The 26,568-nt window shown below is 44.6% G+C and overlaps 2 protein-coding genes across 5 annotated transcripts in view; one reads left to right on the forward strand and one right to left on the reverse strand.

The window, feature by feature from the left end:
- Window positions 1–2,344: 2,344 nt before the first annotated feature.
- Window positions 2,345–23,889, forward strand: B3GAT2 (beta-1,3-glucuronyltransferase 2). Its single transcript, XM_085217821.1, has 4 exons — window positions 2,345–3,125; window positions 15,206–15,350; window positions 23,090–23,238; window positions 23,313–23,889. The coding sequence occupies exons 1-4, from the start codon at window positions 2,559–2,561 to the stop codon at window positions 23,397–23,399; spliced, it is 948 nt and encodes a 315-aa protein (XP_085073947.1). The 5' UTR covers window positions 2,345–2,558; the 3' UTR covers window positions 23,400–23,889.
- The window catches only part of SMAP1 (small ArfGAP 1), a 93,593-nt gene continuing 90,911 nt past the window's right edge, over window positions 23,887–26,568 (reverse strand). For all 4 annotated transcript variants that reach the window (XM_085217820.1, XM_085217818.1, XM_085217817.1 and 1 more), the window contains one exon: window positions 23,887–24,860. In XM_085217820.1, the coding sequence (XP_085073946.1) occupies window positions 24,726–24,860 (135 nt within the window). In that variant the 3' untranslated portion in view covers window positions 23,887–24,725. The remainder of the gene's footprint in view (window positions 24,861–26,568) is intronic.

Consider the following 26,568-nt stretch of genomic DNA (forward strand, 5'->3'; position numbering starts at 1 on the left):
GTGGCACACAAAAACATCTCACAGTGGTTCTGGGGTAAAAATACCATTGTTGTAATTTGTTACAGGACAGGTGCACATCTCAGATCATCCTGTTACAGATCTGTGCACAGTTAGAAGCAATAAATACTGTGCTAGTAAGTGCATGGATAAATACAGCTCCCAGCTCTCAGCAACACAATTAGAGAGAAGGGAGAACACCAAAGAGTTCATCAGGAATCTGATGAACTACGAAGACAGGCTGACGGAGCTGGGCTTGTTCAGCCTGGAGACAAGAAAGCTGCGGGATGACCTCATTGCTGCCTTCCAGTACCTAAAGGGAGCCTACAAACAAGAGGGGAATCAACTCTTTGAAAGGGTTGACAACTGCAGGACAAGGGGAAATGGTTTTAAGTTGAGGGAGGGAAGATTTAGGTTGGATGTCAGGGGAAAGTTCTTTACTATGAGAGTGGTGAGGTGCTGGAACAGGCTGCCCAGAGAGGTTGTGGATGCACCATCCCTGGAGGTGTTCAAGGCCAGGTTGGATGGGGCCCTGGGCAACCTTTTCTAGTATTAAATGGGGAGGTTGGTGGCCCTGCATGTGGCAGGGGGGTTGGAGATTCATGATCCTTGAGGTCCCTTTCAACCCTGGCCATTCTGTGATTCTGTGAATCTCCCTGGTGCTGAGTTGGTGCCCGTGCTCCTTCCTAACCACTGCAATCACACCTGCCTGTCCTCACTGCTACCTTTACTCAGGCTTATAGCCACTAACCATTACGCATTCCTGCTAGCCTAAGCTCCGAGTGCATACGTGAAGTCCACCAAAGACTATTTCTGGCTGAACTGAGAAGAACCTACACACCCCGTGAGGAACATCAGTTACACACATCCATTTGTCACCCTCACTTCCTATGTTCTGCCTCAATAGGTTTTTGGGGTGCTCACACTGTATCTAACAGCTCCTGGCTTTGGATTAAATTTTCCAAATGAGAACAAACAGCAGCTCACTGGTATGTAGCTTTGATACATACATTTTGTTACTTAAATGAATTCTCTCTGTAAACAGGATATTTGAGCAAATGAGAAAACAAGGGTATGCTCAGTCATGGGGGAAGGATGGTATTTAGATTTTTGTCCTTTAGATAAAATGCATCAGAACAACATGGGCAACTGTAATTTCATGTCTGAGGTGGTTTTGATTCGGATATATTGAACTATTTATGCTGGCTGCACTGTGCTACGTTACTCCATAAATCACACAGCAACCCTTCCATCTCCCCACCAAATATGCTAACTCCCATTACCTCTTAGCCACACAGATGTTCCCTGATTGAGATACTCAGTGCGTGGCCGTGTGCCACCCTCACTTTCGCATGGATTTCAGCCTACGTTACGTCACGTCAGCGCCCTTTGTGTGTGTGAGCCCTGTGGGTTCATACGTCCTCCTGAATAACAAATGGATCACTCCATGGGTACGAGAGATAGATGTGCTGCTCTGTCTGTGGTTGTTATACATGTGCCGACGTGAAGGATGCGCACAGAGCAGAAAGGAAAGGAGCAGCTTAAGGGGAGGAGGCTGTGTGAAGATGTGATCAACGTCTCTACCCACACCATTCCCACCTAATATTCAGTGACGAATCGGCCCGTTTCTGAACCCAAACAGTTCCCGGGTCGGTGAGCCCACGATTCAGCCTGTGAAAGGGTGAATGTTTTACTCAGAGAATGAAGGAGAACTTGGAAATTGGTAAATACCAGCGCCGTGCCTCTGTGTTGTCATGCAACACTCAGGTGCTCGGTTCGAGTTGCGCGCAGCTCTTCAGCTATGGCAGCAGAGCGCTCAGAATGCATTGGAAACTTCCTCGGTGAGAAAGCTTTGGTCTGACACGCGCATTTCACGCGCGGCACAACAGTTAATGAACGCTTTCTCCCAAGCAAGGCAAAGGCAGGTGCGTTACTATCAAATCCTCACGCGTTAAAGCTTTTGAAAGGAGCTCTCACGCCATTCTGATCCCAGAGAAGCAGCGGTGCTCGGGACGGCGATCCGGGAGCGGGAGGTGCGCGCGGGGCTCCCGGTGCCGCTCCTTCGGGCGGCGGCGGAGCGGAGGGCGGCAGCCAGAGCCCCAGACACGCGGATATTTACAACTTCGCACTTCTGCAGCGCTCCGAAATATTCCTCCTCTGGGAATAAAAAAAGAGAAAACGGGGCCGGTTCGCGCGGGCGGAGGTGAGCGCCGCAAGCATCGCGAACACCCGGGGCCGTCGGGGCGGGATGGAGCGGCCGGCAGCCCGGAGCGGAGCGGGGCGGGGCGGGGCGGGACCCCCGGAGCCGCCCGCGGGGACCCTCCCTCCGCCCGCCTCCCGCCTCCGCGCCGCCAGGGGAAGCGGCGGGGAGGGAAGCGGCCGCTCCCCAGAGCCCCCCCGGCCATGCCGAGGGAGGAGGAGGAAGAGGAGGAGGAGGGAGCGCGGCCGCTGGCGGGATAGAGGCGGGCGGCGGCGGTGCCCCGCGCGGGGCGAGGCGGAGCGGCGGCCCCGCGCCCGTCCATGGGGCGGCGCTGAGGGGCGTTGCGGCGCGGCGGGGCAGCATGAAGGCGCTGCTCCTCAGCCGCTTCCTTCTGCTGCTGCCCTGGGTGCTCGTCGTCGTCATCGTGCTGGACATCGACAGCAGCCGCGCGCCGCCGCCCGCGCCGGGACCCCGCGGCGGAGGGAGCGGCGGCAGCGGCGGCAGCGGCGGCGGAGGGTCCCGGCCGGCTGCGGAGCGAGCGTCCCCCCCGCGGCGCCCCGAGGCCGCGCTGCCCACCATCTATGCCATCACGCCCACGTACAGCCGCCCGGTGCAGAAGGCCGAGCTGACCCGGCTGGCCAACACCCTCCGGCAGGTGGCGCGGCTCCACTGGATCCTGGTGGAGGACGCGGCGACGCGCAGCGAGCTGGTGAGCCGCTTCGTGGCGGGCGCCGGGCTGCCCTGCACGCACCTGCACGTCCCCACGCCGCGCCGCTACAAGCGGCCCGGGCTGCCCCGCGCCACCGAGCAGCGCAACGCCGGCCTGGCCTGGCTGAGGCAGCGACACCAGCACCTGCCGGCCCCCCAGCCCGGCGTGCTCTTCTTCGCCGACGACGACAACACCTACAGCCTGGAGCTCTTCCACGAGGTGCGTGCGGACGGGCCGCGGGCTCCCCTCAGCGCCGGCCGTCGGCGGTTCCCTCCGGCGCCCGAGCTCGGTCCGGGCGGGCACTCCGCCACGTCCCGGTCCCGGTCCTCGCCCCGCCGGGATGCGGCGCCTTGCTGGGGTTCCCCGCAGCCCTGCGGACTTGTGACGGCTTTCCCGTTTCTCTGCCGAGCGAGGCTTTGGGGTTTGGGGATTATGTAACGGGTGGGAGCCGCGACGGACCGCGCTGACCGCCCCGGCTGTGCCAGGCTGAGCCCCGCGTTCCTTCAGGTGACGTTCCGGCCGCTTTTCCGTGGCTCCTCGTGGAGCTGCCCGGGATGCGCGGAGCCCTTGGTTCCGAGAAGCGGCGGATCGGATCGGATCGCTCCCGCAGCGAGCGAGCAGCCTTGCAGCAGTCCCTCAGTGCGGGGACGCGCTGTTGTCTTTACTTCAGCTCCGTGCTGAGGCGCTCCAGTAAGTGAGGCTCTCTGTTCTCTTTGTGGCCCCCCTCGGCAGGGAGGAGGGCTGTACGATGAGTGGGCCACCAACAGCAGAAGATGACTGTTGGAGGTGTAACCTCGGCAGGGACACAGCGTGGTCGACGGGCAGATGGAAGCATGAGGCTGGTGGTGACCCGTGTCCCTCTCTGAGAGAAACTTCGATGTTTGGGAGTCACAAGGGTTCTTTGGATGCTTTAGGACATCGCATGAAATTCCCTGGAGCTGGTTGTTTTAGAAGAAGTGCTTTTGTTTGCTCGTGTTTAGGTGGTAGTGCATCCATTCCTGTTTTCATCATGCTGGCAGTTATGTGGTCCTTCTGAGCAGGGTGCCCCACTTTCTTTCTCAGTTTGGCATTCAGCACTGATGCTGCCAGTTTGAGGACCTCGGCCTGGAGACACAATTCTTGTTGAGTGATGTCCTGAAAGTCTCGTGGCTATGCTGAGGTTGTTGTAATGTCCCAGTCCTTCATGGGTGGAAGCGTCCGTTTCTGCTCAAAGTACAAACTACCCTGATGCTTCCTAAGGGGCTCTGTAAATTGATACAGAAAATGCACTAAGAATGGTTTGAGTTGGAATGAACCCATAATGGTCACACAGCACAGCTCCCCTGCAGTGAGCAGGAACATCCACAGTTAGATCAAGTTGCTCAGAGCCATGTTCAGCCTGACCGTGAATGTCTCCAGGGATGGGGCATCCACCACTTATCTGGGCAGTCAGTTGCAGTGCTTCACTACACTTACCATAAAAAACTTTTTCCTTATATCCAGTCTATGTATCCCCTCTTTTAGTTTGAAACCCTTTCCCCACTCCTATTGCAACAGTCTGCTTAGAAGTCTGTCCCCTTCTTTCTTATAGCCTTTCTTCAGGTACTGAAAGGCTGCTCTCAGGTCTCCCCGCAGCCTTCTCTTCTCCAGGCTGAACAGCCCCAGCTCTCAGCCTGTCCTTGCAGGAGAGGTGTTCCATCCCTTGGATCAGTTTTGTGGCCCTCCTTTGGATGTGCCCTGACAGGTCCTCATGTGCTGAGGACTCCACATCAGGGTGTGGTACTCCAGGTGAGATCTTACCAGCACAGAGCAGAGGGGCAGGATCCCTTCCCTCAGCTTGTTGACAACGCTGCTGTTGGTGTAGCTCGGGTTGCAGTTGCCTTTCTCGACTGTGAAGGCACATTTGCATGAAAGCAAAGGAATGAACGTGTGCGGGGCTAACCTTAAGAATTACAGGCATGGCAGAGGATTTATGCTTCTTGTCACTCACAGGAGCAGTGACCTTGCACCCGCAGCCACTCACCCCTGAGACCTCCCTTTCACCAGGCTTAGCTGGTGGGGAAGAGCTGTTTATTTTGTGCCCTGTGTTTGCAGGCTGGCCCATGTGCATGAGTGAGTTCTTCCTTGAGATGTAGCAGCTGGAAGGCTCCAGTGTGGGAGCAGAGAGAGAGTTTTTGCTTCAGATTCCACCAACTGTTCCCATGGCTGTTTTCTGGTGTCACTGGTGTGTATGAGACCGTCTCTGGGATGCCACCAATAGTCCCACCGGGAGCACCTCATCCACCTGGCAGAGCTAGTGGAAGTCCCCTGGCAGGGTTTGCTGGAGGGATGTGCCTTCACAGCAAGTGGGAGGTGCATGTGCAGGGAGATAGCAGTCTTGTCAGCAAGGGCACTGCTTGAAATTTTATTTCTTGTTCAAAAAAACCTCTGTGGTTACAGATTCTGACTTGACAGCTTTGTAGTAAATCCTGCTCTCTCCTTCAGGAATTGATTGATTTATGAGGGTAAACTGAGCTTCTCTTTTCCAAGCACGAAGAGAACACTTCAGAATGTGTTGCATGCAGAAGGAATCCAGTAGTAATTCTGCCTGGAAGTGGCACTGAAGATGCCTGAGAGGGAGGTTTTCTCTGCCTGTTATATGGTACTGTACCACGAGCCATCCTCCAGGAGCTCTGCAACTGCCTAATCCCACACCTGGTCATCTCTCACCCACTTAGGGGAGCAGCATGAATGTGAACAAGGAGAGAGGAGCTCTCAGTTCTGGTCGGAGCGCTGCCCTTTGCTGGCTGGGCAGCCCTCTGCAGGTCAAAGGACATGAGGGTGGGTGCGAGGTGTGCATTTTGCTGCTAATTCCTGCAGTCAGAGGGAGTTACTGCAGGGCAGAAGGTGTGCCAGGGAGCTGTATGCCAGTGTAAGATTGTGTTCATGGCAGCTCCTCTGCTGTGGGTTTCCCTGGTGCTGCAGTAAAAGGCAGCACTGTGAGCAGTGGTGTATGAGCAATAGGGGCACAATCAAAAAGGAGTGTGCTTTGACATAGGATGCCATGGCACGTTGCTGAGAGCTTTCGATGAGGAAATTCTGATCTTTGTCCAAAGTACTCCTATCTGCTACTTACAGGAATAAGTGTGTTATATTTGATAGGGAGTGAACTATGCAGCGTGTTATGTGGAAATGAGGGGAATAGAAAACAGGATGAAAAATAACTCTGCAGAGGTGTTTTGCTGGGAAACACTATCTGTGGTATAAAACTGGAGCTCTCTGTTGCTTTTATAAATGTTTGTGGGGTTTTTTGGTGGTTTTTTTCTTTTTTTTTTTTTTTTTTTTGGTAGGACATATAATGGGTCATATGTATAGCTTAGTTTTTTGCTGGCAAGATTATGTCCTGGAAGTCAAACTGGACAGGGGATGAGCAGGTTTAGCAGTAGTTCCTAGGGTATGGTGGAGAGCCTGGGTTGTCTTTCTGCTGTTCCAGTGCACTGGTCATCTGCTCAGCTGAGTGTTTTGTTGGGGAGGTCCCATCTTCCTTGGAAGGGCTTTGGGGAAGGACCAGTTGTTCCAGGGTTGCAACATTCCTTGGAAAGCTCAAGAAATAGTTGCAGGAGTGGAAGTGTAGCCTTAGAATTATTCCCATCTCTTTCCACTTGAGAGTATAATGATGCTCAGGTGAAAAATCATGCTTTTAGTTCAGTGCTGCTGGTTCTGGCATATTGTTTTGTCATTTATTCTTTCGGGATGCAGACCTCAGAAGTGATTTATTTTTTTTCATGCTCACACATGATGCGTTTGCCTGGAGGTGTCCGTCTGCATCAAAACCAGCAGTCCACTTTCTGAAAACATCTTTTATCAGCTGAACCTCAGCTGCATTCATAACAAAGCCACCGCGAGGCCTGAAATCCCCAATTCAGTGCGTGATACGCTTTACAGATGTTTCTATATGAATCATCATAACTTCTATTTTATACTGTAGGTCGTTCTTCTTGGAATGACTCTGTTATAGTTTGCTGCCTTTGTGCTTCATCCTGTTCCTGAATGCAAGTTAATGTAATATTGTGACTGATTCTTAGCAACTGCTGATTTTATATTTTCAGACATTCTGGAGGAAAATTTAGATAAGGCTCGCATTCCACTTTCCTAGAGAGGTGTTAGAAACAAGACTCCAGCCCAAGGGCTGGGAACTGCAGGTAGACATGGTTGAAATTTCCCTACCCTGAACTCTTAGTAAATGTTTTCCGTGTGCCAAAAGGTGAGCTTGCTGCATTGACTTGTGCAGATTCCTCTCTGGGTTCTGTCTGCCAGTTTTGCTTGCGTTTTGCTCAGACACTTAAAATGAGATATATTTGAAATTAAAGTGCTTATATTTAAAGCCATGACCTCCCTCCCTGCCACCCCTAGCCCTTTGGTCACTGCTGTCTAAGATTTCATAGCAGGGCTGGCTAGGTGCCTAAAGAATGCCAGTACAGCACATACTGGAACAGGCTGCCCAGAGAGATTGTGGATGCCCCATTCCTGGACGTGTTCAAGGCCGGGTTGGATGGGGCCCTGGGCAGCCTGGTCAGGTATTAAATGGTGGGGGTTAGCAGCCCTGCCTGCAGCAGGGGGTTGGAGCTTCATGATCCTTGAGGTCCCTTCTAATCCAATCCAAGCCATTCTATGACACTGCTGTCGTGCCTGAATGTGAGCTGAGGGTTCCTTTAGAGGAACTCACGCTCTACTATGTGTTCTGAATACAGCCCTGCAGAATGGAGTTCAAAGTAAATCACAGCATTAATTCTCATTTCTAAGGAAAAACAAATCCTTTTATTTAGTAGCTCAGCATTTAGCCTAGTTGCTCACTGAGCTGGGGAGCAGAATTCAAATTGCTGTATCTGTTGCCTGCACAAGGATGCCCTAACTATCGTGCTGGAAGGGAAGGAGGGGAGGAGAAAGAGCTCCACCCTTTTAGCTTGAATTTGAGGATGTCTTTACAGATAATTCAAGGTTCACAGAACCACAGAAAATATGAAAATCTGATCAGTGTTCTCTGACTCAGTCAGCTGGGTTCTTCTTCACAGCAGTAATTTAAACAAACATTGAATTAACCGGAAAATCTCTGGTATTTAGAAAGTACGATAATGCTTAGGTAGTGGCCTAAGTTGTCCAGGCAGGATGGTCCTCAAATCAACCAGATGGGAACAAATCATGAAGAAGAGATGAAAAATAAGAAAGATTTCTTCTTTGCTAATAGACATTGCTAATTCCCATAGTGGCACTGTAGAGCAGAGTTGTGTGAATGGTTCAGAATGAAGGGCAGGGACACAAGAAAATGTTTTCATTCTCCCAGGAGGTTTGCATGAGGGTAGCAGATATTCTAACTGTTTCTGACAGTTTGCAGCTGGAAAAAAATCCTTGTTAGTGAAAGCAGAACCTATATACATGCAGACCCTGTGTATCACATAGACATCTGATGGCCAGTACAGGTGTCTGTCAGCCAGCATTGGCTTCCTTCCTTTCCTGCTGGTTCTCTGTGATGCTCTGGCTTTCTGCTTTGCATTACTGGGGCAGGGCTGCTTCAGTTCATAGAATCATAGAATGGCCTGGGTTGAAAAGGACCTCAAAGATCATCTAGTTTCAATGTGCTATGTGCAGGGTCACCTACCAGCAGACCAGGCTGCCCAGAGCCACATCCAGCCTGGCCTTGAATGCCTCCAGGGATGGGGCATCCACAGCTCCTTGGGCAACCTGTTCCAGTGCCTCACCAGCCTCTAAGTGAAGAACTTCGTCCTCATATCTAACCTAAACCTCCTCTGTCCCCTAGATAATGCAGGCGCTAGCTCTTTTCAAAGTTAATTTTATACACATTTCAGGAGATGATTTGTTCTTTGTTAATGGCTTAAATTGGTTTGGTTTTGTATATATGTGGGAGATGGCAGTTTTTGTTTGCTACTTTATTCATAGACTTAAACTAGCACCAAAAATTCCGGGGACTTTTGATCTGTTACAGCAATCAGAGAAACCTAATGGAGGTTTCTCCCCCTGATTTGAATAGTTTCTGCTTAAAACGTGAGAAGTGACACTAATGTTTGATTTGTCAAAAAATCTCAGTAAAATATTTTGAAAGCAAGGATTAAAATTTCTGCATCTCTTACTCTGTTCACGACTTTCTCTATTAGCAGAAGGTTCTACGTATTTTTTTGATTCCTTTTCTTTCCCCCAAGGGTTCTGTTGTTTTTTTTTCCCTCTCGCAAGATTTCTCTCATGAGATAGGGCTTTTATAGGAGTGAACAGTCGGAAACTGAACTTACGCTTTAGTTCTTCCATGATCTTCTTTGTAAAACAGTTTGAAAGCAACTCAGAAAAGACAGAAGAGATGAGTATTTCCTACTTATTTCACATTTAACGAGGGAAAGGTTTGTGCTCCTTTGATAGCTTAATATAGCAGATTAAGGGTAGGACGTTTACGTAAAAGTTGACTTCCAGGTAGTTTTTAATGGATATGGTTATGCAAAAGATTTAAAAGTAGTAAAAGTGAATCTCATTCTCTTTGAAAACATGGAGATCTTCTGTTGGAAAATCAGGTTTTTGCCATCATCTTAAAAATAACACTCAGTAGCACAGACAGAATTAAATATTAGCTGGCTGTCATTAGTTATTTGCCTCATAATAAAAGAAGATCTAAATAAGAGTTAGCAGTGCATTAAATACCTTTCTGGGATATAAATTATTTAAGAATACATGGCAGATTTTAAATGCACACTGACATTCCCCTTGCACGTAGACATGTAATACCTACACTAAAAAGGTTGAATTAGAAGATACTGGTAGAGAAACAATGACATAGCTTAAAAAATGAGAGGAAACAGTGCCAAAAAGGTTATTTAAAGCGGATTTATTCAAGTGAGGGACTGTGGATTACAAGGTACCAAACGCTCTCTGTTTCTGTACTTTGACAGCGATCTCTTTTTTACCTGCAGAACTAATACTGTTGCTTTGAAATTAATTATGAATTGTCGGTGGCTCTTTAGCGGTGTGTTGCACGATGCAAGAGCACAGCTGAGTGGAATGACAGAAAACAGGATAAGAAAAAGAATTAGTAAGTAGAAGAGCTGAAAGCGTTGTGTTTTGGAAGTCTTCCCAGTGCAAAGATTGGCTCCTAGCTGCAGTAGTTAAGGGTTGGTACAGCTTTCTCCTGTAGGGAAGCAGTGCTGACATTTTACCCAAGGATGCTGATGTCATTTAGGAGCATTAATCAATGTATCCAATATGTAAAGTGTTGCTTGAGAGGGGGGAAGTTAATCTGTCTTCCCTACGTGGTGTGGACTGTAAAAACCAGTAGAGGCAGTGTAAGGTAAGGTAAAGGGAAGAGCTTTCCAGTGGTATGATGAAGCACTGAGTCTCATCACCTGTAAGGGCTGTGGAGCCTCTGTGATGTTTAAGAACAGATGAGACAAATATTGGTCAGGTTATATTGAAGTGCCATCTCCCCAGCTGTGGGGCTGGCTAGGGGAGGGACTGCTTTGTAGAGCCTTCCTGTGCATTGTCCAGTGGAGGCACAGACCCTTTGTAGTCCAGATCACTGACATCAAACTTGCTTTTTGAAGGTCCTTTCCCCACAACATCACAGGCACAGATTTTCTGTGACTCAGTACCTCTTTGAAGTAGTGTTAGGAGTAGGAGCTCCATTTCGTGCCTAAGTGAATGGGGAGCAGTTGCAATGTAAGTTTTGTTGAAACAGAAATTGGCTGTATGTGACCTGAGAGTAATGCATGATGCCTGTTTTGAGAACTGATAGGGTTGCTGGCTGTGCTCATGTAACCTGTAGCACTTATTTTCTGGGAGAGCTGTGCTGGGGAACCTCTAGATTACGTCTTTGATAACAGAAAATTGGAGTTTTGCATATAGGTGTATTTGAAACTCACTGGAATAGAGTTTGATCCATTCATTCCAACAGCCTGAAGACAGTCCAGGACAGATCACACGAGGGCTGAAGCAGTAGAGGACAGAACAGTGCTTACTGCTTGCAGCAGCCAGGTTTGTTTTGCTAGAAACATTGAATCCCAAATAGGAATGCATCAACATCAGGCTGCAATAACACTAGGATGGTTGTTTTAGCACTGAAGCCTTTTCACTGTAAAGAAGTAGGAGTCTACTTCCTTCTCTCTGTCATTTACCTTCTTTCCCCTAAGGCTTCTTTATTTTCTCACTGGCTTGACATCTTACCCATCCATCAGTCCAGCACATCCCATTAAGTAGCTTTCCTTGATTGACTGAGATGCTTTTTTTAGCAATGCTTTTAACACTATCTCTTTTATTACTCAACTACATTTTCTGCATTTTCACTTGTTATTCTTTAGCGGTTCCTGTGTTACTACTATATCTGCTGCCATGTTCCCGTCACCTCGTTGGGATTTCTGCTGTCAGTTGTTAATGCTCTCTCTGTCATTTCCTTACCTACTCCTTCCTAGTCTTCCTTTTGGCTTATTCTACCATCTTAGTGTCCTTTTCCCCACCTTCCGCCACCCAGAACATCACTCTCCTCTGTGTCCCAACCAAATTAAGGGTAGGAAAAAGCATTTCCAGAAGGAGATTCATCTTACCTTAAGGCAGCTGTCTAGGCCAGACGGGATGAATCACATTGGCATATTTGTATCTCTGCTCATTAACTATCAAAGTCGAACTAGGATAAACGAGATGCCTGACTTGCAAAGAGTTCCCTGTAAGTACGATGAATCTCATTCTTGTACACTGCCAGGACTTTAAAGCACTCAATGATAAGAGAGCATGTGATGCCACATTAAAATGACAGCTAGAAGAGCAATTTAGGAAGCTGTTTGTCATTTATAGGATTTGGATAGTTGCGTAACCCACAGCAGCAAAGCTGTTTAGAATTAGCATGTTTCTGAATCACCTTTTTGTTTGATAGTGTCAAATTCCAGCTGCAAGCTGACCTTTTAATCCAAATGTGGCTTTCACAGAATCATACATAAATATAACCATAATGCATCAGTATGTTAAATGCAGTAATGCTATTCTCAGAAGATTGAAAGAAATATTCCCACTTCCATCTGCCTAGCACATCCCGAGGCTGCCAGGTATTTCAGAATTAGCATAAATAGTGGTCTAGATGTGCTCTGGCTGTTTGTACTGAAAGGGATTGTTGCATTCTTGACACATGCTTATTTCATTCTCCACAAATGGAACCTGTGAGAATAAGGAAAGCAACACAAGGGCAAAATAAAGAGCTCTGTAAACGTTTACCTATTTTCTTCTGATGTATGGTGGCTTTAATGGCTTAACTTGCAGACACAGAGACAGACCCAAGGCTATAATAATTCTTGGGTCATTTTGTGCTGATTTCATGAGGTCAGTGAGATACTCTGGAGTAACAAGATTTTGCTACACACTTTGTAAAGTGAGATATTAATGTAAATCTCTCTGGCTCTGTTAGAGTGAATGCTGTAGCCAGTATTCACCCAGTGCAGAAGTGTTGTGTGACCTGGCTCAGTTTGCAGCATAGCTACACAAATGTGGGAAAAGGCCGAGCTTGGGCTTACTGCCCTGGTGTAGCTGGGGGCATGCTTGTGCTTACCTGGGGGCACTTTGTGCTTGCTGTGGGTGCAAACAGACAGCTGGCACAGAGCAGCTGGAGCACTGTAAATCAGTACACTGATAAGTTGGTCCTGCAGCCAATGCAGCCATATGCTCAAGTACACGTTGGTGCTGATAGATAAGAGGTGAGGGGATATCTGTGTTCATCCTGCAGATAGCACCAGCTTAGTGTAGTAGGATGTGTGGCTTGATCATGCCCTGCAAACTTACTGGAAAGTTGGCTGTATAGACAAGCCTGACAGGATCATGCCTTTTGTCCATATCCCATGGCTTTGGATGTTAACACCATTAGAAAAAATTGCAGTGTGGATGTATCGTTAAAATTGCTAAAATCATGAAGATGCACTGACCCTGACATACCGGAATTCAGCATCTTACATTGAAGAAACAAGGCAGTAAGTAGGATTGCAACCCTGGACATCATGAGAGCCAAATTTGACTTCTTCAAGGACCTGCTTGGAGGTATCCCATGGGTTGGAACATTGGAAGTAAGGAAGCCCAAGAGAGTTGGTTGACATTCAAGCACCACTTCCTCCAGGCTCAAGATTGGTGCATCCCTAACAGTAAGAAATCAGGCGAAGGAGGCAGGAGACCCCATGAGCGAGGAGCTCATGGAAAAACTCAAACGGAAGAAGAAAGTCTATGGAATGTAGAAAAGGTTTTTAGCCACATGAGAGAAACATGGCAGCCTGGTGAGACCACATTTGGAGTACTGTGTCCAGTGCTGAGCTCCTCAGTTCAAGAAAGAATGGGAGCTTCTAGAGTCCAACAGAGGGCCACAAAGGTGATGATTGGGCTGGAGCATCTCCCTTATGAGGAAAGGCTGAGAGACATAGGACTGTTCGGCCTGGAGAAGAGAAGACTCCAAGGGGAAGACTGCTTATAAATATCTAATGGGTGACAGTCAAGTAGACGCAGCCATGCTCTTTTCAGTGGTGCCCAGCAATGGGAAGCACATTGGGAAGCACATTGGCAGTCGGCACAAACTGAAAGTTCCATATGTTCTTGAGGCAAAACATCTTTACTTGTAAAGGTGACAGAGCACTGGAACAAGCTGCCCAGAGATGTTGTGGAGTCTGGAGATATCTTCCCTGGAGATATTCAAAACCCACATGGATGCTTTCCCATGTAACCTATTCTAGGGAACCTGCTTTGGCAGGGGGATTGGACTCGGTGGTCTCCAGAGATTCCTTCCAACCACTACAATTCTGTGAGGTTTGACTGATTTCTTTATCAGAACAGTTGATTGCTAATTCTGATTTTCTAAATGGAAAAGTGGGAGATATGGGGAAAATAATCTGAAGCGGGCAGGGGCAATAAAACAGTCAGTGGTTTGGACACAGAAGATGCACAAAGAGTTGGAAGGAGAGGAGGTGTACAGTGCTCTTCTGTGTGTGCATACACAGCTGATTTCTAAATATGTATTTTATGTGCTCCCTATATTCACTTAAAAATCTGCTAATGTTTCTAACTTAAAAATGTGACCCAGAGTGAAGTGCTTTCTTTGTGGTTTTTTTTTTTTTTTTTTTTCTGGTGGATCTCCTGGGAGTCTAGATGATACATATGATAAATCTTTCACCTTGACAGAAAGAGAGGCAAGTGTTTAATATTTAACCAAGGTTGTCTTTCACTTGAACATCTATCTATAGGAGAGTGCATTACAAATAAGTAGAATTGTATTTGTTTTTGCAAAGATGAGTGTTTGAGAGGAGAAAGGGATTGCATTTCCCTAAGGAACGGGCCTCAACTATTCTAGAAGATGAGATTGTTTTAAAAATCAATCAAATTAAGCCTGTGTTACAGTGGGATAGCTTGATACTTGCTTAAAAAGAACCATTTTTAAGTACAGTAGTTAAGCCAGTGTGGTACAGCCGGGCAAATTGCAGTGCCTGCGCTGTCCATTCTGCACCTGGCTCCTCAGTCCTCACTGCACATCAACGTTTAAGTCATGTTACCTTCCCTTTCACTGCAGAAATTGGGCCGCTGACCAGCGTGCTGAATTCCAAGAACCCCAGTCTGACACACTTGTTGCTAAAGAGTCATTTTCCACTCTGCAATCTCCTGTGGGATAGATGAGGCCAGCATTTACAGAATTACTTGTAGTTATATTGGAAACAAACTCCCACACTGCCTTTGCCATACCCAGAAACTCAGCAGTTCTTTCTGAAACAACATGTAAATGTTTAAAGGCATGGCCCAAACTTTTTTTTTTTAATTTTTTATGAGCCTATAATAGTTGTAACCTCTTTTGTACAGATCTACTGTAGTGCAGGCAAGGAGAGAGTTGTGTGTCACAGTTTTTAATTGTACGTGTCTTAATGAAGTGTGCATTTGCTAATCATTCCTATAATTGTTTATCTCGCCATGCTGCTACACTACATAAGCAATCTATAGAAATATACTTACTGAAAGAGTGCCAAACACCACACACCTTTAAAACAAACATGAAAGCAAGTACCATTTTTTCCATGGCTTTCAATTTTTTTCTTATAAAAACATGAATAGAGTATTTCTGGTAGGGCGGAGGTGCCTACTGGAAGAGAGCTGGAGCTCTCACAGAAAATGAGTAGGCCTTTGCAGCTTCCAAATGCTTACCCTGTTGGGCTGAAATCTGCAAGCAACCGTTGCTTTTAAATGACTATTACAGAGGATTAACGCGTAGGCTTCACACCAACACTTACAGAAGAACTTTCTAGGAATACTGCAGGAAATCATGCTCTGCTCACCTCTTGCAGATGCGCACAACCCGCAAGGTGTCGGTGTGGCCTGTGGGGCTGGTCGGGGGACGGCGGTACGAGCGTCCGGTGGTGGAGAACGGCAAGGTCGTCGGGTGGTACACAGGCTGGAGAGCTGACAGGCCCTTCGCCATCGACATGGCCGGTAAGTGCTAACCTTCGTGCTGTATGAATGACAGAAAGCTCGTTGTGCCTGTTCTTACATTTTTTTGCGAGTGGGACAGAAACGTACATCCCTGGAGGCATTCAGGGCCAGGCTGGATGTGGCTCTGGGCATCCTGGTCTGGTGGTTGACGACCCTGCACATAGCGGTTGGATTGAAATTAGGTGATCATTGCGGTCCTTTTCAACCCAGGCCATTCTATTATCTCAATGTAAGCAGATTTTAAAGCTTCTCAAGCAAATCTGCTGTTCATAGTGCTATAGCATTAAATATCCTAGAAGTCTTAGTTTGCACACCTCATTTAATTAAGTTGCTTCTTGGTGATGGCGCAGCTTACTTTCACTTGCTTGTAATTGCATGTGGCAACTTGGCTTTTATGTTGAATGGATTGTTTTTCTGGAATGAGTTAATTGTAAATCAATTCATCCAGTTAATTTTTGCAGGGAGCCTTGCCTTGCCTTGAGTCATCCATCTGCAGCAGACAGTATAAATGGAGACCCTTCTTAGACCTCATGTTGTAAAACGCTACTTTATCATGACATAATTCATTGTTTTATTGGCTATTTGGAGTGATGGTGATAACTGTAGATGGATATAGTATGAAATGCTGGGCTTAGGGGGAAAAAAATCACTGACAGCTATAGCGTAGCAGAAGGCAGAAAAGCTTCAAAATTGATCTAATCAATCTTCCACTGGGAAGTTAGCACACCATGCAGCTCTGTCTTGCTGTCAGTCCATGCTTAGGCACTCTTTCCTGTATATTCACAACTGCCACATGAATCATCGCTGTGCCAAATTTTGATTTCTAGTGCAGCAGCAGCTGGTTTCCCAGTGTGATACAGTATTTGCACTTCAGCAGTTTTGAAATAGGTTGCTCTGAAAGTAATGCCTCCTATTTATTTCCATAAAAACTGTAGCAGCTAGAAAGAGCGCAATAATGCTGTTTGATGGAGTAAATTCTCTGCTGCAAAACAGTATTTTTCAACATAGTCACTATCATTAGCTATGTATTTTTGCTAATGATGAACAAGAGCCTGCATGCTGCACTCACAAACATGTGCATGGCCATCCAGAATGTGGTTTGTCTTTCATGTTGCTGTCACCACTGCTGAAACGCACCACCCACCTCCTCACTGTGGTCACATCCACTGTTTGGTCTCTATAAATGTTCAGCAGGCGTCAGTGAATGTCAGTGGGTGCCATTTTTCCATGTGGAGGAATTCAGTGACACACCTTTGCTTCATAGGCACTTCTGAGTCAGATTCCATGTTTGCTGTTGTTACACAGCAGCAACATGGAACAACTGGTGGGAAGTTTCAACCTCTACTGCAATACCACCAACATTCACCTCCCATATTGTGGGCTAACATAATAAAATAGGAGGTATTACTTTTGGAGCAGTCCCTGGATATTCATAGAGGAGAGGGATGGGGGAAAATACAGGGACAAGAATGGGGTAGAATTAGCCAGCAGCTTTCATTTTTTTGAGACCTTTATGTCTTGGGAGTGGAAAAAGGACAGTGCTTTCCCATCTCGAGAGTTTTCTTTTTTAATGGATTGAGGTGTTCGATGAAAAGTGGTAAAGTATCAACAGGTGAATTTTTCTACGCTGTAGAAATCATTCAGGTTACTGGTATTCCTGGCATGAGAGCATAGAGGTAGAGGTATCCTTCGGGGGAGATTGAATTCTGCCTGTCCCTACAATCATGCTTCTGTGAGAATAGTCTGCATGTGGATTATAGATACATATTCTGTGCTGCAGAAAGGCATTATAAGGATGATAGCACGGTTCATAATTTATTAGCAGCAGACAAAAAGCCATTACGCTACATTAGGCAAGGGACAAACCCTGAAAGGAGGAGATGTGTGGAAAGCTCATGTCATCTTTGCTTACAGCTTGCAGTTGCTGCTGCAACGCTGGCTCATGGGACAGGCAGCTCCACGAGCATTACCTGCTCCTCTACCTACAGAGGTCTTGGAAGGGAGGGGCTATGGAGACAGAGGTACAAGGGCTAAGAGTGTCAGAAATCATTGTAGAATCACAAATAAGGAGGTGCTGCTTTGGAGAGAACTTTATTAGTCCAACAAATATAACACAAACATTTGAATTACATTTTAATATCATTATTTCAGTAAAAAGGGAAAGCACATGAACTTCTTATTCTAGACTTGAAGGTATGGGGCCAAATTCATATCTCCCATGGGTCATGTGGGGCAGGTTCTGCTGATTTCATGGGGATCAGCTGATACCCTCCCTAGCCAACTTCTAGATTCTTCTTTGAAATGTCACATTTTATCAGTGAGGAAAACATAGGTTATTTCTTTCTAGAACTTTGTGGCTGACACAGTTATTCCCCAGTGCTAAATTGCATTCAGAAAGCAGAGTAGCTGTTTCCTGTGTTCCTTATTGTCAGGCAACCACCAGAGCATACAGATGAGTTCTGGTATTTTTAAAGTACCGCCTGAGTTCTAACAGTAGGTGGTTTGCAGAGTGTGAGGAGGAAGGGAGGAAAAGAGAAAGAGAATTGGGTGTTGTAAGCAAAACATAACACTGAGTCTGAGCTAGTAGGAAAAGGGGGTAAGAAATGACTGCAAATGTGTTGAGAGCATTTGGATTTTAGAGCAGAGGGAGTGTGGCTGAGGGTATGGGGCCAAGGGGAATGAGGAGAAAATGAACAGTTTGCCTGGAAAACAGACGTCTGAGTGCACGCTCAGAAGAGAGGAAGGCGAGTAAATAATTATTTTGTTGTTGTTCCTCTCAGCTCTGCCCACAAGAAGCAGGGGAGAGGAGAACCGGGGGGAATATGGAGTTGCAGTTTGCTCTCACTCCCAGTAAGCGTGTTTGACCCGTCCCCAGAACTCTGTAGTACCATAAGCACCCCTTGTTTTCCACAACACAGTTAAATGCTTCCTTGCTCAAGCCTGAGCACCAGGGCTGTGTGTCCGTGTGTTCAGTTTTGGCTGCAGAAAGCGGGGCTCAGCATCTGCAGCATGAGCTGTTGTCTCTCCTCTCTGTGCATCCTCTGCAGCTGATTTAAAGGGCATCTTCAGTTATATAAAATGCAAACCTCAAGTAAGGAGGTTGGTGTGGCAGCAAAGTCAAAACTATCCTTGAATTTCTAAGGTAAGTTCTACCTATTTATTTGTTTTTAAGAGAATGGTAAACGGTATTTCTTTTTGGCTGAAATTCAACCTTACTTATTGCTTTGGAAAGATATTACCTAGATCTGCTGAAGAAATGTTTTTGTAGTTTTCAGTGAAAACAACACTTGGCTGGATTCTGCAATAAATATTATTGGTGCTTTTAGCTAGGCTATGATAATATTTTATTAAACAGAGCTAAGCAAATTCTGTATCCATTACATGAAAGTAATAGGAGTTGGGCTCTTGTATAACACAAAGAAATTCATTTAAGAAAATGTTCTTTTAGATATGGACAAACATTGCCCAAAGGTTAGAAAGGGAAACAAACTGTCTATTCGAATGTGCAGACCTAAGGCTTTAAAAGTATTATTAAAATATGGGTTAAACGTGAACTAAGGAAAACTAGTTTAAAAAAAAAAAAAGGTTGTTGTACTACCATGTCAGAAAGTAAGAAGAATGGCAGTGAATCATCACTCTGGGCAGGTCTCACTTTGATCCATGCAAAACATACCCCAAGATACCTTTTGTCACTGGTATTTCTGTTACAGACTGATCAGAATCTGACTGTGATAGCAGTGAAGCATTTTTGTTCCTGGTGACTCTAGCCAAGGCGCTCTTATTAGAGTAGGCTGACTAAAAAAATAACGTGACAGACCCCAGCTCAATCCCCTTTTTATGGGAGTGCCATAGTAAAGGAAATGGAACCAATAGTTGGTTGCCTTGATGTAGAACTACCTGAGAAGGTAAGCAGATGGAAGATGAGTAACTTTAACCAAACAAACTATGAAAACAACTGTTGCTTAAAAATACACTATACATACTATATATGGCCAGATAAGTTCATAGAATCATGAATGGCATGGGTTGGAAGGGACCTCAAGGACCACCAAGCTCCAACCCCCTGCCACAGCTAGGGCTGCCAACTGCTAGATCAAGTACTAGATCACATTGCCCAGGGCCCCATCCAACCTGACCTTAAACACCTTGGAAATGGGAGTGTTGTTCCCCATTTTCCAGTCCCCAGGGATTTTGCCTGACTTTTCAAATAAGATGGAGAGCAGCTTGACAACCAGCTCAGCCAGCTCCCTTAGGATGCTGGGATGTGTGCCATCCAGCCCTATAGACTTGCACACGTTCAGTCTTGTGAGTCGGTCTCAGCTTTGCTCCGTCCTTACCGTGAGGGAGGAGTTTGCTCCCAGTTCCCAGCTGAAGTCAGCCTGCTGTGCTTATCTTAATCTCAAGCTCTGCAAATACTTATAGTGTCTACAAGAACATACAGAAACTCCTTTAGACAGATTCTGGACCTAGACAGCCTGATGCAGATATGAACTCTAATATGTCATTTCACTGATATCTAAAGGAATGCAGCCCATAACAAGAACGCTTGTAGGCTTTTGGAGAATTTGAAAAATCTCAATGGAGTGTCACACATAGAAACAAAAAATTTCAGGTTATCAGTAGCCACTTGGGCAACTGAAGCGAGTGCACTGTGTTGTTTATTATAGACCTGATTTTAAATCTTCTGTGACACTTATTGATTTACTTATGGCTTGTTCCCAGTGCAAGAATTGTTGTTTCTTTTTTTACCACCCATGAAAACTAGTTGGATCATGAATCTCATAATGTCAGGACTGTTCAAGGAAAAGTGATGTGTGCTTTATATTAGCGTTCCAGCAGCTGCTTCAGGTATACAGATTAATCTATACCTGTGAATCACTGGGCAAGCACATTTTGGAGTCATTCATTGTGCTCTGAGTCCCTCTGCTAAGGCCCAAGCAACCACCTGTTCCTTGGATTTTGCAGTAGTATGCCATCTGTATTACATCTCATCTTTCTCCCGATTCTTCTCAGAAAAGAAGCTGTCTATTAATGACACTGGAGAACATGGCATATTTTGTCTGAAAAAGCTGCAAAATGGACGTACAAAGAAATCTTGACTGGCTGTGGCAGATGATAAACTCAAAACCCCCACCCTGACATCAAAGGATGTAAGAACTTCTTCAGAGATTGCCGGGTTTAACCTAGAGAGTCTCTTTCATGGTAAATTAATTGCCAGCAGAGTTCTCTGTTCTAACATATAAAAACATGTGGCAGAGCACCTCTACTGCACTGCAACTCAAATGGTGCGTTACCTGAAGAGGAAGGAAGCAGACTTCGAGTCACGGTATGGTTGACGAGTCAAAGGCAGTATCTTAAACTGCATGGAAACCAGCATATCAGTGTCACCATCAGCACTAAGCTTTAGCATTTATTCACTCTGGAAATGATAAAAACTCAGTTTCTGGCTTGCCTTCAGCTACTATGCTATCTGGAGCATTCAGGAGGCAGAGCTATTAATCGCAGCAACTAAATCTTGAAAGGCGGTCTAACCGGGTAAAGAAAAATGTTTCCATCATTTAACAGAAGCTGTTAATCCAACACAAGTCAAAGCGTGAATTAACAGGTTCCAGAGAAAGCAGCACAGATGTAATCTTTGCTGTGTCTTCCAGATGCCTCATCCTCCAACAAATTCATTCTTATCTAGGTGGCTCATCAGCTAATTAGATGTCATTTACAGCTTTGCATCAAACAGAAACAGCAAAACACCATGTTACAGTTTGGCTATAAGCTTGTCCTGTGGTATTTCATGTGATTAAGCTTAGTATTGACTTTGTAGAAATAGTGTGTGTAGCACTGTATGGTTATGCTATACTGGAGATGTTACTTCCACCAAGGAATTATGTGAAATTAGAATTCCTAAGCAGCAGTGGCTACTGTCACTGGCCTATTACCATGGGATAATTATCTACTAGGGGAAGGAACTAGTGCTGCTGTGGTTAACCCTTCACCATCTCACTTCTTTTTGATGCCATAATGTTCCGCCTGTGATGGAGTGAACTGGAAGTTGGCACTAGAAAATGGTTTCCATTTCAAGTGCTTTGAAAGTTTATCTACATAAATACATCAATATGTGAAACTGAAGCAGTTGTAAAGCAGAGCTGAAGAACCAGATAGCCAAGGGGAGAGGTCTCCTTGAACTTTTTTTTTCAAGTTGCTACTTATTGAAAACCCTAAAGATACACAAAGAATGTATGACCACTGATAAGGGAAACAAACCTCAGGCCAGTCAGCGTGCAGTACTCCATGTCCTTACGCACAACAGCTTAATAATTTGACTTTATTCCGTGCCTGAAAAATGGGAGGGTTTTTGGAACCCACATTGTGCCCCTCACAATCATGTGACAAAGACCTAGACAGCATTGAGGGCCTGTAGCCTGCTGTAGACAAATCCCACTGAGGGAGGGAAGTCCAAATCTGTCATCATTCTTCTCCCTGCTGGCCCCTGCTAAGGCCAGCCAATAACAGAATCATCACAGAATAGAATCATACCATCTCCAAGGTTGGAAAAGTCCCACAGGATCAACCAGTCCAACCATCCACTGATCACCAATAGTTCTCACTAAACCATGCCCCACAACACAACGTCCGAATGTTCCTTGAACACCTCCAGGATCCGTGACTCCACCACCTCCCTGGGCAGCCCATTCCAGTGCCTAACAGAGAACTGCTGGGTGCAGCACTGCTTCTAGCAGGTGGGGCAGCCTACACTCTATCAGAGGAAGTTACGCTTTTTTTTTTTTTTTTTTTTTTTAAGTTTTTAATTAGAAAAATCTTAATACTGGCTTTAGAATTAAGTACTCTTGCAGTTTTCCAGAACAGATGTCAAAACAGTTGCAAAGAGACAGCTGGAACCACTGTGAACTGACAAAAAACCATTTATTTAGTAGACTTGCTCTTAGATACAAGGCTATACAAACGTAATTTTCCTTTACAAGTGTATCAGGCTGACTTTTGAGTCATCCTTAAAGAAGTTTACACGTGACTGAATCCTGCTGAATAACAACTTCAAATTTCTATAACCACTGGCAAATTGGAGATGCACGAGAGCTGCTTCAGAAAGGGTGAGCTTGTTCAAATCACTGATTTCTCAATTTAGCTCCCTTTGAGGGACCTAATGTATATTATTAGGGAGAAGGCACTGCAAACAAGCACTGATGAGATCCTTTGATAGTGCTGTGCAACACCTGGATCAGCTACAGACTATCCTGCATGTGGCCATTTAGATGAATGGTTCAGAAGTCCCCAGTAGCCACAGGATGTAGAAGGCCAACATATACCATGTATGAATTGTCTTCCATCAGCAATGTTAAAAATCTCTAGAGACAACAGCTGCTTTGTTTAAGTAACATTCTAATCCTTTTTTTCCGGATTCTCACCCTCAAACCAAGAAATACTTTTTCAGTGTGGATACATCTTATTTTATAGTTAAAATTCAGTTTTATTTCTTAATTAGAAGGAGAAAGGGAAGATTAAAAAAAAAAATTCTCTTTATGACAGGAAATTGATGGACTGTTGAAAATCTGAGTGCAGCTTCAGGGTAAAAGAAAACAATGCAGGCTGTCCTATCCTACCAAACACTGTCTACTCATATAATCAAACATTTTTTAAAAGGTGTATGGAGTTTTGTAGGCTAAGTGTAACTTGCCTACAAAAAAACTGTGCTTTTTCTTAACCATTTTGTTCTTCCTTTCTTCAAGGATTTGCTGTGAGCCTTCAGGTGATTCTGTCACATCCAAAGGCCGTATTCAAGCGTCGTGGTTCTCAGCCAGGAATGCAAGAATCTGATTTTCTGAAACAGATAACAACAGTGGAGGAACTGGAGCCAAAAGCAAACAACTGCACAAAGGTACCCATTTATTTTCTAAAAAGGTTCTCAGTGGTCTTCGTAGAGGACCGTACTAACAAAGTGTTATTTTATAGGTTCTTGTGTGGCACACACGAACAGAAAAGGTCAATCTAGCTAATGAGCCAAAATATCATCTGGACACAGTCAACATTGAGGTATGATCCTGAGACGAGTCACACAGTGCAGCGGATGTGTTGGAAAGTGCTCCAATTCAGCCCCTGTAACAGCCTGCAGGTGTGAGATTTTTAGGTCACCCGGTGGACTTCTGTGGAAACAAAAGAAAGTTGTCAGATATTCTATTAAGCAAATCAAATGGGTGTGCTTTGTTCTAACTTGTTTGCATGCATTTCTGAACTCATCTTAATAAACTGACACTTACCTTTGCTGTAAGGCTGTTTCCACATAGTAAAAACAATCAATCAATCAAAACATGACTGCAATGGAATATTGTCAAAATCATCATGTATGTATATAGTTTTTGTATTTATCCAGCTTAGTGGTATAATTATAAACTGATTTTAAATCATGAACTGTTGATCTAAATATTTGCATAAATAGATCCTCCAAATGCTTTCCTTCATTAAAATTGGACTTAAAGAAATAGGTGTCAAATAGTTATGAAATAATGAAATAAAAACCCACAATCACTTACGGATTCATCTTTTTAATATAGGGAAATAACATTTTATCATTATGAGGCACCATAAAATGTAAACACAATCACTGTCATAAACCTGGATATTTCTGCAAGGAAAGATAGATCTGTTCACACCAAGTTACCTTGGATGCATACCAGCTCTCAGCATTAATACTGCGTACATGCCTTGTGAGCCTGCTTGGGTGCTTTAGCACAGGAAACTCAAATGGATCAAATGCTCATTTTTAAAAGAATAGACCATTAATTTGTAGGAGTAGAGTAACATCCAGGTTTATCTTCCTTTCAATGATCATATTCCCTGTTATGCACACCATAATAACGTCACAGTGAAATGCATGATGAAACAAAATTTGTTTGATACACTAGAAAACATTGCTGTGATACATTTACATTCTATTTATATATGATTAAATATTTGTTCATACAGTACCTTCTACAGGATTACTGGGTAATCTTGGGGGGGATTGGGGTTTATATTTTTGGATATTACTAACATGATAGCTACGTCCCTTAAATGCAAACCATTTGATCTAGAATTTTGAGGGGAAAAAAACAATACGTGGTTAAGCAGCTTCTTAAATACATGGGCTATGAAATCATATGCATTGTATGAAAACGTTGCCAGTGATATATAAATGTGTTCTTGATCTGCTTTTCACTACATCAAATTTAAATCAATACAGACCACAACACGGTCAGTCAGTTATATTCTTAATCTGAACAGCCTGGGAAAAAGAAAAAGTATGTACATGGAGAGAACAGCGGAAGTAAATGCATTTGGACAAGGAATGTTAGGTGGCTCTTCTGGGTGAAACTTCTATTGCAACGTTCATTTCCACAGTTGTGTGCTGAGAGTCTGACCCGAGGAGCTTCCAGTCCATCCCGCCACTGTGCTGGGGGGCTGCCCAAAGCCCATCACGTTGCTGGAGCTGCTGAGGTTCATTCCAGCCATCTGCTGATTCATCTGTGAAGCATACAAGAGCCTAGTGAGCACTGGAGCTGAGAGGCAACACGGTTAGCCAAAAAGCAGTACTACCTCCTAAATCTGCAACTCAGTTAAAAGACACTGTCCTAAAATTAGTATTTTTTATTAAGTAGAAATACTGACTCTAGGAAGGCATCTAAATATTTTTCAGGGTACCAGCTCTTCTAGATCCAGTTTCTGTTCAGGTGATCGCTGTGATACAGCAGCTGACTGGCAGTGTATGAGAAGGCTGTATCAGCATTCAACTAGTGAATTCTACTAGTGAACACAGAGCTTGTGACAAGGGAGTTTGATGTATTTCTGCTGATAGGAGCTCTCTTTCAACTTTCAGAGCTAACCAAGAGAATTTTGGCAATTATACTGTAGAAACATCCAAACAAGTAGCAAAGCCTTGTCTACATTTGCAACTCCAGAGGATGGTTTTTGTTTCAGCAGTGTTTCTTTGGAGAAGAAACTTGACTGCACCACTATTTCGTGTTGTTTTGTTTTATAATAATTGTCCATTTAGTCAGCAACCAATGACACAGACTTATAAACTTGACTACTATCTATAAATAGAGGCATATTTGACTAAAGAAGCTACTCAAGATACTGTAACTTCTTTAAAACGAGTCAAACAGTTCACATGAAATTAAGAAAGATAACCAATTAAAGTTTGGAAACAGTTCAGAATTCACATTCATTTTAAGGAGGATGCTAAAATACTTCTGCTCTCAGAAAACATTACGAATTTGCTGTACATTTCAGTGCTCAGAATAAAAATCTTAAAATAACTGCCTTTTATCTTCTAAAACACAAATGCAGACAAGCCAAAAACCAATCTGCATAGACAGAGTAAAGATGTCCAAATTCTTAAGGAATCTGAGGGTGAAATCAGTTGGCAAACACAGATGTTCCAGTTGTATAGGCAATATTAGATTGAAGATTGCATTAGCTAAAAAATGAGAATTCATGTAAACAGGATTGCACAATACCAGGGTACAAAAGGAAACTGTGAAACAACTGGTGGAAAAGATGTTAAATGACCTGCAAAGAAATATTCCAGAATCAACACTGTGTGCTTTCATACATGTGAAAAGGCTGCACTAATGACAGCCACGGCCTGGACGTGGACATTAAAAATGCTTCATGTAGTTGTTCATCTCTTCTGGAGCAGAATTCTGAAGGAGCAGAGTACATAAAGCAAGCTGTTCTGGGAAGTAAACACGCTCTCCCATCTTAGAACTGAAGCATGCTTCCCCTAGCAACTGTGGGATATCAGCATAATGATAATATTATCTGATACACAAGTAGTACAGAAATGTTTAAGACTTTGTCTTATGAGCCAGCTTTTAATTTACACATAACAAGCAAGATTTTTATTTATGGGACCTTTTTAAAGTTAGACACCTTTAAAAAGATCTATGGACTACTGTCCACAGATATCTTTCATGTGACATTTTGAAATCCTCACCTTTAAGAAACTACTTTTCAAAGTGGGTAACAGTCTGTGTTTTCAGAGAGAGGCTATTTTATCTATGTAAAAACCCACACAACTGCTCACACCACAAGTCTTAATTAGTATAGTTAAATCTAAGAGAGTCATTAAGGTACACTTCATGAATCACTAGAGTAAGCAGCATGCAATTATTGCGTGGTTCTTCTAATGAAAAAATATGAAAAAAATCGTTGCTCAAGTTGACTTTTT

This window comes from Meleagris gallopavo, chromosome 2 (assembly GCF_905368555.1).
Source record: "Meleagris gallopavo chromosome 2, MGAL_WU_HG_1.1, whole genome shotgun sequence".
NCBI classification, from domain to species: Eukaryota; Metazoa; Chordata; class Aves; order Galliformes; family Phasianidae; genus Meleagris; species Meleagris gallopavo.